General features: G+C 49.0%; 1 protein-coding gene across 1 annotated transcript in view; it reads right to left on the minus strand.

Annotated features, from left to right (window-relative positions):
- MS3_00010478 (uncharacterized protein) overlaps positions 1–20,646 on the minus strand; it is a gene marked incomplete at both ends in the record, with an annotated part of 178,673 nt that overhangs the window by 78,230 nt on the left and 79,797 nt on the right. Inside the window, 2 exons of the mRNA XM_051218846.1 lie at positions 1,081–10,175; positions 10,212–19,407. Coding sequence (XP_051072340.1) covers positions 1,081–10,175; positions 10,212–19,407 — 18,291 coding nt within the window. The remainder of the gene's footprint in view (positions 1–1,080; positions 10,176–10,211; positions 19,408–20,646) is intronic.

Genomic DNA, 20,646 nt, shown 5'->3' on the forward strand with positions numbered 1-20,646 from the left:
TCCAGAATGATAAATTTCAAAGAAGAGGAATATCAATCATAGAAACAAGTATCTTAGTGCCACCAGGAAGTGAGTAACTGATTTTAAGACTATATAAGTCAGTTCAAATCTATATGATACATCAGTATTGTTAGTTTCCATGTGAAAAGTCTAACTTACACCATCATATACGCCAGTCAGCAAATAATTAAAGGTGTACCATGTGAGGGATATGAAAAAATTAGAACATTTGTCACTTAATGAAGGTTAGATATTAATGAATACAAAGTGGTTGTAAGTCATTTATACTGAGGTAATCCAGTAATGATTAATAAATTTTTAAACTCTCTATAAACTATCAAATAAAACTTTAAACAAAAAACAATTCAATAATTCAGAAAACGGAAATATTTCTTCACTTTAAACAAGCGTAAAATAAAACTTTACCAGTGATTTCTAAATCACTGATATTTAAAAAAGATATTTAGATATAAAGAAAAAACAGTGGTTGTTACAAACCACGGTTAACCAGAGATGCAATTTAAAAACGGTGCATTGGAAAACCGTTTTAATTTATATCCTATGACAGCAACAATGATATTGATTGCAGACTTGAATACAAAAGCTTGATTAAGAGAATGAAAATGATTATGAAATTAATACATATAACGTAAATTAAAATGCAGTATGAAATAATCATAAATCTATTCAGTTGCGATGGAAATTCCATATCAAACACAAAACATTCTTTTACATGCATAACTAAAACGTAATAAAAAGGTTAAAATGAGGCCTGAGAAAAGTAAAGATTTACAAATGCGAAACGATTCAACAAATTAGCATGTAAGACCCTGCTAAAGAAAAACGAAGGAAAAAATTGGGAGCAAGAACAACAAGTAGAAAACATTGACAAAATTAAAAAACAAAAATATAACGGAAACGAACAGAGAAGAAAATAAGAGAATATGCAGAAAGGTAAACCAACGCAAAATATCAGATTACAGTGAGAAGGAAACCGCTTATTAAACGATAAACGAAATACAGAAAATAACAAACGACAAAGCAAACATTTCGAAAACTAGAGTTACAAAAAAAACTTACATCATAATAAATCTCATTAGCATCACGATAACAAACCAAAGAAGCAGAAGTGGAACCGCATTTCCACGACAGAGGATAATCAAAGAAAGTTGTATAAGTATCATTTAATCCCAGATCCGCAACAAACATGACCGAAGGGCGAGAAAATGACTCCAGTTGATCGCTCTTCAAGTCCACCACACTTGCACCAACCTCATCCACACACAATGAATCACCCGTGCCACCGACAGATCTCAACTCAGACAACCTGCCCACACCAACATCTACAACTGGCTCCGAAGCACTCGTCAACTCACACACCACACCTCCTGGTCTCGAGGACGTCGACTCCATCGCCAGAGCAATCAAACCTACAGGCGCCAACAAACCTGTCAACATCATTCTACCAAGACTCTCGAGACGTCCGGAACTAGGATCGCGAACCAACGACCGCTCACCCGATATAAGACCACTGTTCACAGCCTGTGACAACGTCAACACCTCGCCACTAGACGGATCACGAACTAGTCCAGACTTTGTGTCAACAAGACCCGCTTCAATCGCCTCACGTAACTGAAGTCCACGCTGGTCAGGCACAACAGACACTTCTCCATACCTAACACCATCTAACGACAGCATGTCCGAATCCAAACCACTGTCCACACCTCGTCTCTCTGTCATGTCCGACAACAACTCGGATACACTCGTCGAACACACACCCATCACAACACCATCTCTGCTCGACGACAAAACATCCTCACTCGTCTGCATCGCTCGCCTCTTCACATCAACGTCATCCACATCCACACCAGATACACCGTACTCAGAAATCGTCTCTGATGACACAACACCCTCAGATTCATCACCGCCTCTGTGCACTGGTGTCGCGTCACGACCGACACTCATCTCACCACGTTCACCCACTCTCACATCGGTCATCATCAAGTCGGATGGACGAGTCACTGACTCCAGTTGATCGCTCTTCAAGTCCACCACACTTGCACCAACCTCATCCACACACAATGAATCACCCGTGCCACCGACAGATCTCAACTCAGACAACCTGCCCACACCAACATCTACAACTGGCTCCGAAGCACTCATCAACTCACACACCACACCTCCTGGTCTCGAGGACGTCGACTCCATCGCCAGAGCAATCAAACCTACAGGCGCCAACAAACCTGTCAACATCATTCTACCAAGACTCTCGAGACGTCCGGAACTAGGATCGCGAACCAACGACCGCTCACCCGATATAAGACCACTGTTCACAGCCTGTGACAACGTCAACACCTCGCCACTAGACGGATCACGAACTAGTCCAGACTTTGTGTCAACAAGACCCGCTTCAATCGCCTCACGTAACTGAAGTCCACGCTGGTCAGGCAAAACAGACACTTCTCCATACCTAACACCATCTGACGACAGCATGTCCGAATCCAAACCACTGTCCACACCTCGTCTCTCTGTCATGTCCGACAACAACTCGGATACACTCGTCGAACACACACCCATCACAACACCATCTCTGCTCGACGACAAAACATCCTCACTCGTCTGCATCGCTCGCCTCTTCACATCAACGTCATCCACATCCACACCAGATACACCGTACTCAGAAATCGTCTCTGATGACACAACACCCTCAGATTCATCACCGCCTCTGTGCACTGGTGTCGCGTCACGACCGACACTCATCTCACCACGTTCACCCACTCTCACATCGGTCATCATCAAGTCGGATGGACGAGTCACTGACTCCAGTTGATCGCTCTTCAAGTCCACCACACTTGCACCAACCTCATCCACACACAATGAATCACCCGTGCCACCGACAGATCTCAACTCAGACAACCTGCCCACACCAACATCTACAACTGGCTCCGAAGCACTCATCAACTCACACACCACACCTCCTGGTCTCGAGGACGTCGACTCCATCGCCAGAGCAATCAAACCTACAGGCGCCAACAAACCTGTCAACATCATTCTACCAAGACTCTCGAGACGTCCGGAACTAGGATCGCGAACCAACGACCGCTCACCCGATATAAGACCACTGTTCACAGCCTGTGACAACGTCAACACCTCGCCACTAGACGGATCACGAACTAGTCCAGACTTTGTGTCAACAAGACCCGCTTCAATCGCCTCACGTAACTGAAGTCCACGCTGGTCAGGCACAACAGACACTTCTCCATACCTAACACCATCTGACGACAGCATGTCCGAATCCAAACCACTGTCCACACCTCGTCTCTCTGTCATGTCCGACAACAACTCGGATACACTCGTCGAACACACACCCATCACAACACCATCTCTGCTCGACGACAAAACATCCTCACTCGTCTGCATCGCTCGCCTCTTCACATCAACGTCATCCACATCCACACCAGATACACCGTACTCAGAAATCGTCTCTGATGACACAACACCCTCAGATTCATCACCGCCTCTGTGCACTGGTGTCGCGTCACGACCGACACTCATCTCACCACGTTCACCCACTCTCACATCGGTCATCATCAAGTCGGATGGACGAGTCACTGACTCCAGTTGATCGCTCTTCAAGTCCACCACACTTGCACCAACCTCATCCACACACAATGAATCACCCGTGCCACCGACAGATCTCAACTCAGACAACCTGCCCACACCAACATCTACAACTGGCTCCGAAGCACTCGTCAACTCACACACCACACCTCCTGGTCTCGAGGACGTCGACTCCATCGCCAGAGCAATCAAACCTACAGGCGCCAACAAACCTGTCAACATCATTCTACCAAGACTCTCGAGACGTCCGGAACTAGGATCGCGAACCAACGACCGCTCACCCGATATAAGACCACTGTTCACAGCCTGTGACAACGTCAACACCTCGCCACTAGACGGATCACGAACTAGTCCAGACTTTGTGTCAACAAGACCCGCTTCAATCGCCTCACGTAACTGAAGTCCACGCTGGTCAGGCACAACAGACACTTCTCCATACCTAACACCATCTGACGACAGCATGTCCGAATCCAAACCACTGTCCACACCTCGTCTCTCTGTCATGTCCGACAACAACTCGGATACACTCGTCGAACACACACCCATCACAACACCATCTCTGCTCGACGACAAAACATCCTCACTCGTCTGCATCGCTCGCCTCTTCACATCAACGTCATCCACATCCACACCAGATACACCGTACTCAGAAATCGTCTCTGATGACACAACTCCCTCAGATTCATCACCGCCTCTGTGCACTGGTGTCGCGTCACGACCGACACTCATCTCACCACGTTCACCCACTCTCACATCGGTCATCATCAAGTCGGATGGACGAGTCACTGACTCCAGTTGATCGCTCTTCAAGTCCACCACACTTGCACCAACCTCATCCACACACAATGAATCACCCGTGCCACCGACAGATCTCAACTCAGACAACCTGCCCACACCAACATCTACAACTGGCTCCGAAGCACTCGTCAACTCACACACCACACCTCCTGGTCTCGAGGACGTCGACTCCATCGCCAGAGCAATCAAACCTACAGGCGCCAACAAACCTGTCAACATCATTCTACCAAGACTCTCGAGACGTCCGGAACTAGGATCGCGAACCAACGACCGCTCACCCGATATAAGACCACTGTTCACAGCCTGTGACAACGTCAACACCTCGCCACTAGACGGATCACGAACTAGTCCAGACTTTGTGTCAACAAGACCCGCTTCAATCGCCTCACGTAACTGAAGTCCACGCTGGTCAGGCACAACAGACACTTCTCCATACCTAACACCATCTGACGACAGCATGTCCGAATCCAAACCACTGTCCACACCTCGTCTCTCTGTCATGTCCGACAACAACTCGGATACACTCGTCGAACACACACCCATCACAACACCATCTCTGCTCGACGACAAAACATCCTCACTCGTCTGCATCGCTCGCCTCTTCACATCAACGTCATCCACATCCACACCAGATACACCGTACTCAGAAATCGTCTCTGATGACACAACACCCTCAGATTCATCACCGCCTCTGTGCACTGGTGTCGCGTCACGACCGACACTCATCTCACCACGTTCACCCACTCTCACATCGGTCATCATCAAGTCGGATGGACGAGTCACTGACTCCAGTTGATCGCTCTTCAAGTCCACCACACTTGCACCAACCTCATCCACACACAATGAATCACCCGTGCCACCGACAGATCTCAACTCAGACAACCTGCCCACACCAACATCTACAACTGGCTCCGAAGCACTCGTCAACTCACACACCACACCTCCTGGTCTCGAGGACGTCGACTCCATCGCCAGAGCAATCAAACCTACAGGCGCCAACAAACCTGTCAACATCATTCTACCAAGACTCTCGAGACGTCCGGAACTAGGATCGCGAACCAACGACCGCTCACCCGATATAAGACCACTGTTCACAGCCTGTGACAACGTCAACACCTCGCCACTAGACGGATCACGAACTAGTCCAGACTTTGTGTCAACAAGACCCGCTTCAATCGCCTCACGTAACTGAAGTCCACGCTGGTCAGGCACAACAGACACTTCTCCATACCTAACACCATCTGACGACAGCATGTCCGAATCCAAACCACTGTCCACACCTCGTCTCTCTGTCATGTCCGACAACAACTCGGATACACTCGTCGAACACACACCCATCACAACACCATCTCTGCTCGACGACAAAACATCCTCACTCGTCTGCATCGCTCGCCTCTTCACATCAACGTCATCCACATCCACACCAGATACACCGTACTCAGAAATCGTCTCTGATGACACAACACCCTCAGATTCATCACCGCCTCTGTGCACTGGTGTCGCGTCACGACCGACACTCATCTCACCACGTTCACCCACTCTCACATCGGTCATCATCAAGTCGGATGGACGAGTCACTGACTCCAGTTGATCGCTCTTCAAGTCCACCACACTTGCACCAACCTCATCCACACACAATGAATCACCCGTGCCACCGACAGATCTCAACTCAGACAACCTGCCCACACCAACATCTACAACTGGCTCCGAAGCACTCGTCAACTCACACACCACACCTCCTGGTCTCGAGGACGTCGACTCCATCGCCAGAGCAATCAAACCTACAGGCGCCAACAAACCTGTCAACATCATTCTACCAAGACTCTCGAGACGTCCGGAACTAGGATCGCGAACCAACGACCGCTCACCCGATATAAGACCACTGTTCACAGCCTGTGACAACGTCAACACCTCGCCACTAGACGGATCACGAACTAGTCCAGACTTTGTGTCAACAAGACCCGCTTCAATCGCCTCACGTAACTGAAGTCCACGCTGGTCAGGCACAACAGACACTTCTCCATACCTAACACCATCTGACGACAGCATGTCCGAATCCAAACCACTGTCCACACCTCGTCTCTCTGTCATGTCCGACAACAACTCGGATACACTCGTCGAACACACACCCATCACAACACCATCTCTGCTCGACGACAAAACATCCTCACTCGTCTGCATCGCTCGCCTCTTCACATCAACGTCATCCACATCCACACCAGATACACCGTACTCAGAAATCGTCTCTGATGACACAACACCCTCAGATTCATCACCGCCTCTGTGCACTGGTGTCGCGTCACGACCGACACTCATCTCACCACGTTCACCCACTCTCACATCGGTCATCATCAAGTCGGATGGACGAGTCACTGACTCCAGTTGATCGCTCTTCAAGTCCACCACACTTGCACCAACCTCATCCACACACAATGAATCACCCGTGCCACCGACAGATCTCAACTCAGACAACCTGCCCACACCAACATCTACAACTGGCTCCGAAGCACTCGTCAACTCACACACCACACCTCCTGGTCTCGAGGACGTCGACTCCATCGCCAGAGCAATCAAACCTACAGGCGCCAACAAACCTGTCAACATCATTCTACCAAGACTCTCGAGACGTCCGGAACTAGGATCGCGAACCAACGACCGCTCACCCGATATAAGACCACTGTTCACAGCCTGTGACAACGTCAACACCTCGCCACTAGACGGATCACGAACTAGTCCAGACTTTGTGTCAACAAGACCCGCTTCAATCGCCTCACGTAACTGAAGTCCACGCTGGTCAGGCACAACAGACACTTCTCCATACCTAACACCATCTGACGACAGCATGTCCGAATCCAAACCACTGTCCACACCTCGTCTCTCTGTCATGTCCGACAACAACTCGGATACACTCGTCGAACACACACCCATCACAACACCATCTCTGCTCGACGACAAAACATCCTCACTCGTCTGCATCGCTCGCCTCTTCACATCAACGTCATCCACATCCACACCAGATACACCGTACTCAGAAATCGTCTCTGATGACACAACACCCTCAGATTCATCACCGCCTCTGTGCACTGGTGTCGCGTCACGACCGACACTCATCTCACCACGTTCACCCACTCTCACATCGGTCATCATCAAGTCGGATGGACGAGTCACTGACTCCAGTTGATCGCTCTTCAAGTCCACCACACTTGCACCAACCTCATCCACACACAATGAATCACCCGTGCCACCGACAGATCTCAACTCAGACAACCTGCCCACACCAACATCTACAACTGGCTCCGAAGCACTCGTCAACTCACACACCACACCTCCTGGTCTCGAGGACGTCGACTCCATCGCCAGAGCAATCAAACCTACAGGCGCCAACAAACCTGTCAACATCATTCTACCAAGACTCTCGAGACGTCCGGAACTAGGATCGCGAACCAACGACCGCTCACCCGATATAAGACCACTGTTCACAGCCTGTGACAACGTCAACACCTCGCCACTAGACGGATCACGAACTAGTCCAGACTTTGTGTCAACAAGACCCGCTTCAATCGCCTCACGTAACTGAAGTCCACGCTGGTCAGGCACAACAGACACTTCTCCATACCTAACACCATCTGACGACAGCATGTCCGAATCCAAACCACTGTCCACACCTCGTCTCTCTGTCATGTCCGACAACAACTCGGATACACTCGTCGAACACACACCCATCACAACACCATCTCTGCTCGACGACAAAACATCCTCACTCGTCTGCATCGCTCGCCTCTTCACATCAACGTCATCCACATCCACACCAGATACACCGTACTCAGAAATCGTCTCTGATGACACAACACCCTCAGATTCATCACCGCCTCTGTGCACTGGTGTCGCGTCACGACCGACACTCATCTCACCACGTTCACCCACTCTCACATCGGTCATCATCAAGTCGGATGGACGAGTCACTGACTCCAGTTGATCGCTCTTCAAGTCCACCACACTTGCACCAACCTCATCCACACACAATGAATCACCCGTGCCACCGACAGATCTCAACTCAGACAACCTGCCCACACCAACATCTACAACTGGCTCCGAAGCACTCGTCAACTCACACACCACACCTCCTGGTCTCGAGGACGTCGACTCCATCGCCAGAGCAATCAAACCTACAGGCGCCAACAAACCTGTCAACATCATTCTACCAAGACTCTCGAGACGTCCGGAACTAGGATCGCGAACCAACGACCGCTCACCCGATATAAGACCACTGTTCACAGCCTGTGACAACGTCAACACCTCGCCACTAGACGGATCACGAACTAGTCCAGACTTTGTGTCAACAAGACCCGCTTCAATCGCCTCACGTAACTGAAGTCCACGCTGGTCAGGCACAACAGACACTTCTCCATACCTAACACCATCTGACGACAGCATGTCCGAATCCAAACCACTGTCCACACCTCGTCTCTCTGTCATGTCCGACAACAACTCGGATACACTCGTCGAACACACACCCATCACAACACCATCTCTGCTCGACGACAAAACATCCTCACTCGTCTGCATCGCTCGCCTCTTCACATCAACGTCATCCACATCCACACCAGATACACCGTACTCAGAAATCGTCTCTGATGACACAACACCCTCAGATTCATCACCGCCTCTGTGCACTGGTGTCGCGTCACGACCGACACTCATCTCACCACGTTCACCCACTCTCACATCGGTCATCATCAAGTCGGATGGACGAGTCACTGACTCCAGTTGATCGCTCTTCAAGTCCACCACACTTGCACCAACCTCATCCACACACAATGAATCACCCGTGCCACCGACAGATCTCAACTCAGACAACCTGCCCACACCAACATCTACAACTGGCTCCGAAGCACTCGTCAACTCACACACCACACCTCCTGGTCTCGAGGACGTCGACTCCATCGCCAGAGCAATCAAACCTACAGGCGCCAACAAACCTGTCAACATCATTCTACCAAGACTCTCGAGACGTCCGGAACTAGGATCGCGAACCAACGACCGCTCACCCGATATAAGACCACTGTTCACAGCCTGTGACAACGTCAACACCTCGCCACTAGACGGATCACGAACTAGTCCAGACTTTGTGTCAACAAGACCCGCTTCAATCGCCTCACGTAACTGAAGTCCACGCTGGTCAGGCACAACAGACACTTCTCCATACCTAACACCATCTGACGACAGCATGTCCGAATCCAAACCACTGTCCACACCTCGTCTCTCTGTCATGTCCGACAACAACTCGGATACACTCGTCGAACACACACCCATCACAACACCATCTCTGCTCGACGACAAAACATCCTCACTCGTCTGCATCGCTCGCCTCTTCACATCAACGTCATCCACATCCACACCAGATACACCGTACTCAGAAATCGTCTCTGATGACACAACACCCTCAGATTCATCACCGCCTCTGTGCACTGGTGTCGCGTCACGACCGACACTCATCTCACCACGTTCACCCACTCTCACATCGGTCATCATCAAGTCGGATGGACGAGTCACTGACTCCAGTTGATCGCTCTTCAAGTCCACCACACTTGCACCAACCTCATCCACACACAATGAATCACCCGTGCCACCGACAGATCTCAACTCAGACAACCTGCCCACACCAACATCTACAACTGGCTCCGAAGCACTCGTCAACTCACACACCACACCTCCTGGTCTCGAGGACGTCGACTCCATCGCCAGAGCAATCAAACCTACAGGCGCCAACAAACCTGTCAACATCATCCTACCAAGACTCTCGAGACGTCCGGAACTAGGATCGCGAACCAACGACCGCTCACCCGATATAAGACCACTGTTCACAGCCTGTGACAACGTCAACACCTCGCCACTAGACGGATCACGAACTAGTCCAGACTTTGTGTCAACAAGACCCGCTTCAATCGCCTCACGTAACTGAAGTCCACGCTGGTCAGGCACAACAGACACTTCTCCATACCTAACACCATCTGACGACAGCATGTCCGAATCCAAACCACTGTCCACACCTCGTCTCTCTGTCATGTCCGACAACAACTCGGATACACTCGTCGAACACACACCCATCACAACACCATCTCTGCTCGACGACAAAACATCCTCACTCGTCTGCATCGCTCGCCTCTTCACATCAACGTCATCCACATCCACACCAGATACACCGTACTCAGAAATCGTCTCTGATGACACAACACCCTCAGATTCATCACCGCCTCTGTGCACTGGTGTCGCGTCACGACCGACACTCATCTCACCACGTTCACCCACTCTCACATCGGTCATCATCAAGTCGGATGGACGAGTCACTGACTCCAGTTGATCGCTCTTCAAGTCCACCACACTTGCACCAACCTCATCCACACACAATGAATCACCCGTGCCACCGACAGATCTCAACTCAGACAACCTGCCCACACCAACATCTACAACTGGCTCCGAAGCACTCGTCAACTCACACACCACACCTCCTGGTCTCGAGGACGTCGACTCCATCGCCAGAGCAATCAAACCTACAGGCGCCAACAAACCTGTCAACATCATTCTACCAAGACTCTCGAGACGTCCGGAACTAGGATCGCGAACCAACGACCGCTCACCCGATATAAGACCACTGTTCACAGCCTGTGACAACGTCAACACCTCGCCACTAGACGGATCACGAACTAGTCCAGACTTTGTGTCAACAAGACCCGCTTCAATCGCCTCACGTAACTGAAGTCCACGCTGGTCAGGCACAACAGACACTTCTCCATACCTAACACCATCTGACGACAGCATGTCCGAATCCAAACCACTGTCCACACCTCGTCTCTCTGTCATGTCCGACAACAACTCGGATACACTCGTCGAACACACACCCATCACAACACCATCTCTGCTCGACGACAAAACATCCTCACTCGTCTGCATCGCTCGCCTCTTCACATCAACGTCATCCACATCCACACCAGATACACCGTACTCAGAAATCGTCTCTGATGACACAACACCCTCAGATTCATCACCGCCTCTGTGCACTGGTGTCGCGTCACGACCGACACTCATCTCACCACGTTCACCCACTCTCACATCGGTCATCATCAAGTCGGATGGACGAGTCACTGACTCCAGTTGATCGCTCTTCAAGTCCACCACACTTGCACCAACCTCATCCACACACAATGAATCACCCGTGCCACCGACAGATCTCAACTCAGACAACCTGCCCACACCAACATCTACAACTGGCTCCGAAGCACTCGTCAACTCACACACCACACCTCCTGGTCTCGAGGACGTCGACTCCATCGCCAGAGCAATCAAACCTACAGGCGCCAACAAACCTGTCAACATCATTCTACCAAGACTCTCGAGACGTCCGGAACTAGGATCGCGAACCAACGACCGCTCACCCGATATAAGACCACTGTTCACAGCCTGTGACAACGTCAACACCTCGCCACTAGACGGATCACGAACTAGTCCAGACTTTGTGTCAACAAGACCCGCTTCAATCGCCTCACGTAACTGAAGTCCACGCTGGTCAGGCACAACAGACACTTCTCCATACCTAACACCATCTGACGACAGCATGTCCGAATCCAAACCACTGTCCACACCTCGTCTCTCTGTCATGTCCGACAACAACTCGGATACACTCGTCGAACACACACCCATCACAACACCATCTCTGCTCGACGACAAAACATCCTCACTCGTCTGCATCGCTCGCCTCTTCACATCAACGTCATCCACATCCACACCAGATACACCGTACTCAGAAATCGTCTCTGATGACACAACACCCTCAGATTCATCACCGCCTCTGTGCACTGGTGTCGCGTCACGACCGACACTCATCTCACCACGTTCACCCACTCTCACATCGGTCATCATCAAGTCGGATGGACGAGTCACTGACTCCAGTTGATCGCTCTTCAAGTCCACCACACTTGCACCAACCTCATCCACACACAATGAATCACCCGTGCCACCGACAGATCTCAACTCAGACAACCTGCCCACACCAACATCTACAACTGGCTCCGAAGCACTCGTCAACTCACACACCACACCTCCTGGTCTCGAGGACGTCGACTCCATCGCCAGAGCAATCAAACCTACAGGCGCCAACAAACCTGTCAACATCATTCTACCAAGACTCTCGAGACGTCCGGAACTAGGATCGCGAACCAACGACCGCTCACCCGATATAAGACCACTGTTCACAGCCTGTGACAACGTCAACACCTCGCCACTAGACGGATCACGAACTAGTCCAGACTTTGTGTCAACAAGACCCGCTTCAATCGCCTCACGTAACTGAAGTCCACGCTGGTCAGGCACAACAGACACTTCTCCATACCTAACACCATCTGACGACAGCATGTCCGAATCCAAACCACTGTCCACACCTCGTCTCTCTGTCATGTCCGACAACAACTCGGATACACTCGTCGAACACACACCCATCACAACACCATCTCTGCTCGACGACAAAACATCCTCACTCGTCTGCATCGCTCGCCTCTTCACATCAACGTCATCCACATCCACACCAGATACACCGTACTCAGAAATCGTCTCTGATGACACAACACCCTCAGATTCATCACCGCCTCTGTGCACTGGTGTCGCGTCACGACCGACACTCATCTCACCACGTTCACCCACTCTCACATCGGTCATCATCAAGTCGGATGGACGAGTCACTGACTCCAGTTGATCGCTCTTCAAGTCCACCACACTTGCACCAACCTCATCCACACACAATGAATCACCCGTGCCACCGACAGATCTCAACTCAGACAACCTGCCCACACCAACATCTACAACTGGCTCCGAAGCACTCGTCAACTCACACACCACACCTCCTGGTCTCGAGGACGTCGACTCCATCGCCAGAGCAATCAAACCTACAGGCGCCAACAAACCTGTCAACATCATTCTACCAAGACTCTCGAGACGTCCGGAACTAGGATCGCGAACCAACGACCGCTCACCCGATATAAGACCACTGTTCACAGCCTGTGACAACGTCAACACCTCGCCACTAGACGGATCACGAACTAGTCCAGACTTTGTGTCAACAAGACCCGCTTCAATCGCCTCACGTAACTGAAGTCCACGCTGGTCAGGCACAACAGACACTTCTCCATACCTAACACCATCTGACGACAGCATGTCCGAATCCAAACCACTGTCCACACCTCGTCTCTCTGTCATGTCCGACAACAACTCGGATACACTCGTCGAACACACACCCATCACAACACCATCTCTGCTCGACAACAAAACATCCTCACTCGTCTGCATCGCTCGCCTCTTCACATCAACGTCATCCACATCCACACCAGATACACCGTACTCAGAAATCGTCTCTGATGACACAACACCCTCAGATTCATCACCGCCTCTGTGCACTGGTGTCGCGTCACGACCGACACTCATCTCACCACGTTCACCCACTCTCACATCGGTCATCATCAAGTCGGATGGACGAGTCACTGACTCCAGTTGATCGCTCTTCAAGTCCACCACACTTGCACCAACCTCATCCACACACAATGAATCACCCGTGCCACCGACAGATCTCAACTCAGACAACCTGCCCACACCAACATCTACAACTGGCTCCGAAGCACTCGTCAACTCACACACCACACCTCCTGGTCTCGAGGACGTCGACTCCATCGCCAGAGCAATCAAACCTACAGGCGCCAACAAACCTGTCAACATCATTCTACCAAGACTCTCGAGACGTCCGGAACTAGGATCGCGAACCAACGACCGCTCACCCGATATAAGACCACTGTTCACAGCCTGTGACAACGTCAACACCTCGCCACTAGACGGATCACGAACTAGTCCAGACTTTGTGTCAACAAGACCCGCTTCAATCGCCTCACGTAACTGAAGTCCACGCTGGTCAGGCACAACAGACACTTCTCCATACCTAACACCATCTGACGACAGCATGTCCGAATCCAAACCACTGTCCACACCTCGTCTCTCTGTCATGTCCGACAACAACTCGGATACACTCGTCGAACACACACCCATCACAACACCATCTCTGCTCGACGACAAAACATCCTCACTCGTCTGCATCGCTCGCCTCTTCACATCAACGTCATCCACATCCACACCAGATACACCGTACTCAGAAATCGTCTCTGATGACACAACACCCTCAGATTCATCACCGCCTCTGTGCACTGGTGTCGCGTCACGACCGACACTCATCTCACCACGTTCACCCACTCTCACATCGGTCATCATCAAGTCGGATGGACGAGTCACTGACTCCAGTTGATCGCTCTTCAAGTCCACCACACTTGCACCAACCTCATCCACACACAATGAATCACCCGTGCCACCGACAGATCTCAACTCAGACAACCTGCCCACACCAACATCTACAACTGGCTCCGAAGCACTCGTCAACTCACACACCACACCTCCTGGTCTCGAGGACGTCGACTCCATCGCCAGAGCAATCAAACCTACAGGCGCCAACAAACCTGTCAACATCATTCTACCAAGACTCTCGAGACGTCCGGAACTAGGATCGCGAACCAACGACCGCTCACCCGATATAAGACCACTGTTCACAGCCTGTGACAACGTCAACACCTCGCCACTAGACGGATCACGAACTAGTCCAGACTTTGTGTCAACAAGACCCGCTTCAATCGCCTCACGTAACTGAAGTCCACGCTGGTCAGGCACAACAGACACTTCTCCATACCTAACACCATCTGACGACAGCATGTCCGAATCCAAACCACTGTCCACACCTCGTCTCTCTGTCATGTCCGACAACAACTCGGATACACTCGTCGAACACACACCCATCACAACACCATCTCTGCTCGACGACAAAACATCCTCACTCGTCTGCATCGCTCGCCTCTTCACATCAACGTCATCCACATCCACACCAGATACACCGTACTCAGAAATCGTCTCTGATGACACAACACCCTCAGATTCATCACCGCCTCTGTGCACTGGTGTCGCGTCACGACCGACACTCATCTCACCACGTTCACCCACTCTCACATCGGTCATCATCAAGTCGGATGGACGAGTCACTGACTCCAGTTGATCGCTCTTCAAGTCCACCACACTTGCACCAACCTCATCCACACACAATGAATCACCCGTGCCACCGACAGATCTCAACTCAGACAACCTGCCCACACCAACATCTACAACTGGCTCCGAAGCACTCGTCAACTCACACACCACACCTCCTGGTCTCGAGGACGTCGACTCCATCGCCAGAGCAATCAAACCTACAGGCGCCAACAAACCTGTCAACATCATCCTACCAAGACTCTCGAGACGTCCGGAACTAGGATCGCGAACCAACGACCGCTCACCCGATATAAGACCACTGTTCACAGCCTGTGACAACGTCAACACCTCGCCACTAGACGGATCACGAACTAGTCCAGACTTTGTGTCAACAAGACCCGCTTCAATCGCCTCACGTAACTGAAGTCCACGCTGGTCAGGCACAACAGACACTTCTCCATACCTAACACCATCTGACGACAGCATGTCCGAATCCAAACCACTGTCCACACCTCGTCTCTCTGTCATGTCCGACAACAACTCGGATACACTCGTCGAACACACACCCATCACAACACCATCTCTGCTCGACAACAAAACATCCTCACTCGTCTGCATCGCTCGCCTCTTCACATCAACGTCATCCACATCCACACCAGATACACCGTACTCAGAAATCGTCTCTGATGACACAACACCCTCAGATTCATCACCGCCTCTGTGCACTGGTGTCGCGTCACGACCGACACTCATCTCACCACGTTCACCCACTCTCACATCGGTCATCATCAAGTCGGATGGACGAGTCACTGACTCCAGTTGATCGCTCTTCAAGTCCACCACACTTGCACCAACCTCATCCACACACAATGAATCACCCGTGCCACCGACAGATCTCAACTCAGACAACCTGCCCACACCAACATCTACAACTGGCTCCGAAGCACTCGTCAACTCACACACCACACCTCCTGGTCTCGAGGACGTCGACTCCATCGCCAGAGCAATCAAACCTACAGGCGCCAACAAACCTGTCAACATCATTCTACCAAGACTCTCGAGACGTCCGGAACTAGGATCGCGAACCAACGACCGCTCACCCGATATAAGACCACTGTTCACAGCCTGTGACAACGTCAACACCTCGCCACTAGACGGATCACGAACTAGTCCAGACTTTGTGTCAACAAGACCCGCTTCAATCGCCTCACGTAACTGAAGTCCACGCTGGTCAGGCACAACAGACACTTCTCCATACCTAACACCATCTGACGACAGCATGTCCGAATCCAAACCACTGTCCACACCTCGTCTCTCTGTCATGTCCGACAACAACTCGGATACACTCGTCGAACACACACCCATCACAACACCATCTCTGCTCGACGACAAAACATCCTCACTCGTCTGCATCGCTCGCCTCTTCACATCAACGTCATCCACATCCACACCAGATACACCGTACTCAGAAATCGTCTCTGATGACACAACACCCTCAGATTCATCACCGCCTCTGTGCACTGGTGTCGCGTCACGACCGACACTCATCTCACCACGTTCACCCACTCTCACATCGGTCATCATCAAGTCGGATGGACGAGTCACTGACTCCAGTTGATCGCTCTTCAAGTCCACCACACTTGCACCAACCTCATCCACACACAATGAATCACCCGTGCCACCGACAGATCTCAACTCAGACAACCTGCCCACACCAACATCTACAACTGGCTCCGAAGCACTCGTCAACTCACACACCACACCTCCTGGTCTCGAGGACGTCGACTCCATCGCCAGAGCAATCAAACCTACAGGCGCCAACAAACCTGTCAACATCATTCTACCAAGACTCTCGAGACGTCCGGAACTAGGATCGCGAACCAACGACCGCTCACCCGATATAAGACCACTGTTCACAGCCTGTGACAACGTCAACACCTCGCCACTAGACGGATCACGAACTAGTCCAGACTTTGTGTCAACAAGACCCGCTTCGATCGCCTCACGTAACTGAAGTCCACGCTGGTCAGGCACAACAGACACTTCTCCATACCTAACACCATCTAACGACAGCATGTCCGAATCCAAACCACTGTCCACACCTCGTCTCTCTGTCATGTCCGACAACAACTCGGATACACTCGTCGAACACACACCCATCACAACACCATCTCTGCTCGACGACAAAACATCCTCACTCGTCTGCATCGCTCGCCTCTTCACATCAACGTCATCCACATCCACACCAGATACACCGTACTCAGAAATCGTCTCTGATGACACAACACCCTCAGATTCATCACCGCCTCTGTGCACTGGTGTCGCGTCACGACCGACACTCATCTCACCACGTTCACCCACTCTCACATCGGTCATCATCAAGTCGGATGGACGAGTCACTGACTCCAGTTGATCGCTCTTCAAGTCCACCACACTTGCACCAACCTCATCCACACACAATGAATCACCCGTGCCACCGACAGATCTCAACTCAGACAACCTGCCCACACCAACATCTACAACTGGCTCCGAAGCACTCGTCAACTCACACACCACACCTCCTGGTCTCGAGGACGTCGACTCCATCGCCAGAGCAATCAAACCTACAGGCGCCAACAAACCTGTCAACATCATTCTACCAAGACTCTCGAGACGTCCGGAACTAGGATCGCGAACCAACGACCGCTCACCCGATATAAGACCACTGTTCACAGCCTGTGACAACGTCAACACCTCGCCACTAGACGGATCACGAACTAGTCCAGACTTTGTGTCAACAAGACCCGCTTCAATCGCCTCACGTAACTGAAGTCCACGCTGGTCAGGCACAACAGACACTTCTCCATACCTAACACCATCTGACGACAGCATGTCCGAATCCAAACCACTGTCCACACCTCGTCTCTCTGTCATGTCCGACAACAACTCGGATACACTCTTCGAACCTACTGGGATTGCTTCTGGATATGTTTTGTTCAGGAATTCACGGTGTGTGTTTTTATGTTTGGTTTCGTTTCTTTCGATATTTTGTTTATATTCAGTATCTGGTTCGTGTTTTTTATATTTTTGGTTTCGTTTTGTTTGAAATATTTTATGATATGTTATGCCTGTTTCAATTTTTTCTGTTATTGGACGTGTTTTTTCTTTTGTATTTGCGTTCGTCCTCTCATTGTTCCCGATGTGTATATTCATTGTTTGTTTGCTGTCCGATAATTTGATCTTTTTACTTGTTTCATACTGTCCAATTTTTTCATTTTCATTTCGCCATATTATGTTTTTCTGTAACACATTTTTTCGAATGATCTCTTTATCGCTTTCGCTTAATCGTTTTTCGATTCTGACGTTCATTCTCCCTTGAACACCTGTTGAACATATTCCTGTTCTAATTAGTAGTTTCAATAGATTTGATCTCCAGTGTTCATGTAAAGACTCTGTCGTTTCTGTTTGCATTATGAATGTTGCTGTATCAAGTATAGTTGCTAAACTATAATAAACAGGTATTTCTTGATCACCGTACACGGGATGTTCTTTCAAATTATCTTCATTATAGTGCTGAACACATACAAGCAATTGATTAGGATCAATTAACGCTTTTTCTACAGCTTCTAATAAATTAACTGTACTAGTTCTTCCACATTGTGTTCTTAGTAAACCGTGTTCAGTATCTATCCATCCTCTTTGAATAGCAGTTTCAAGAAGAATATATCGTGGTGTATATTTTGCCGATGAATTTGAAGTAATTTTAGGTGTAGGATCAGGATACTGATATCTTACTAATGATAAACTAATAGCTGGTAGTGTAGTACTGTCAACTAGACGGACAGGTTGAAGAGGATGAACTGGTGATTTCAGCGGTAAACCTAAAGAATTCCTAAAATGTGTATTCTTAACATATATAATGTTTAATTATATTTTAGTGAGGATTCCAGCAATTATATAAATGCATGCATACAAGCAGTAAAACAGGCGAGCAAATAAGCAGACAAACGAATTGGTAGGCAAGCAGTGAAAGAAACGACACAGACGCGGGATATAAATTTAAAATAGTCAACAAGCAAAGAAGCATAAAAACAAAAAAAATAAAAACGAAAAAAAACAGGAACGTAGTGATGCAACAGGGGATTGATTATGTAATGCACAATGACATAGTATCAAATAGTTAACAATCATTACCATGGATAAATGATTTCGATATTTTAAATGAGTAGTATAATGATGATGATGGTGATAATGAGATGATCATGATAGAAATTCATCATCATTGTAATTTGTATTTCAATAGTAATAATAATAATAATGATAATGATAATAATAGTAATTTAAATAAACAGTCACAACGACAATAATGACACAACGCAAAAAACGGAGGAAAAAAGAGGAAAAGAAAGAAGTTTACTATTAGTTAACAGTTTTAAACAAACATTATGAGTTAATACATAAAAAATATACATATTAATTAACTAAGCAATTAGTAAATATCATACATGAAAATGTGAATGAAAATTTGGCAAGCGCTTAATTTTACATTCAAATAATTCAATTGTTTTACAGCTTGTTACTCAGATTATCGATGAACCCATTGTGTAGTAGACAAGATGATACATTCGTAACTCTGATTTACTGTTAATATAAATTATCAAATAGCATTAAAAACTTGGCAATTTCTTTTCCAAAGTATTATGTACGTAATGATATTTAGTCGATTACTCAGGTTTTTTTTAGCCTAATAATATGTTTTATTTAAATGCATCTTTCGCTAGGTTCTGGAACATAAGCCTATTCATTAATGACAGACACTATTTTTGACTTGCAATTGCTGTCTCATTCTGTTAGTCCGGGGTTGAATAACTGTCTGACAAAGCTTTTTATTCAAAGTCAAACTGTCGTTTAAGAGGATATAATGAGTCGTCATCTGATTTGAAAATGCAACGACATATAGGCTAGAAATTATTATTATCATCATTTTTATTTTGTTTCTTTATAGACGAGTTGACGATAGTCGCACTGTTTAACTCCAACATTTCAAAGATTAATCTGTTTCTTGAAAATCATCTTATGGAAGTAGAATATATAAATGAAATAGACCATTCAGTGGAAGCATATGAAAAGATTAAGGAATCTATG

Source organism: Schistosoma haematobium, chromosome ZW (genome assembly GCF_000699445.3).
Source record: "Schistosoma haematobium chromosome ZW, whole genome shotgun sequence".
In the NCBI taxonomy this organism is placed as follows: Eukaryota; Metazoa; Platyhelminthes; class Trematoda; order Strigeidida; family Schistosomatidae; genus Schistosoma; species Schistosoma haematobium.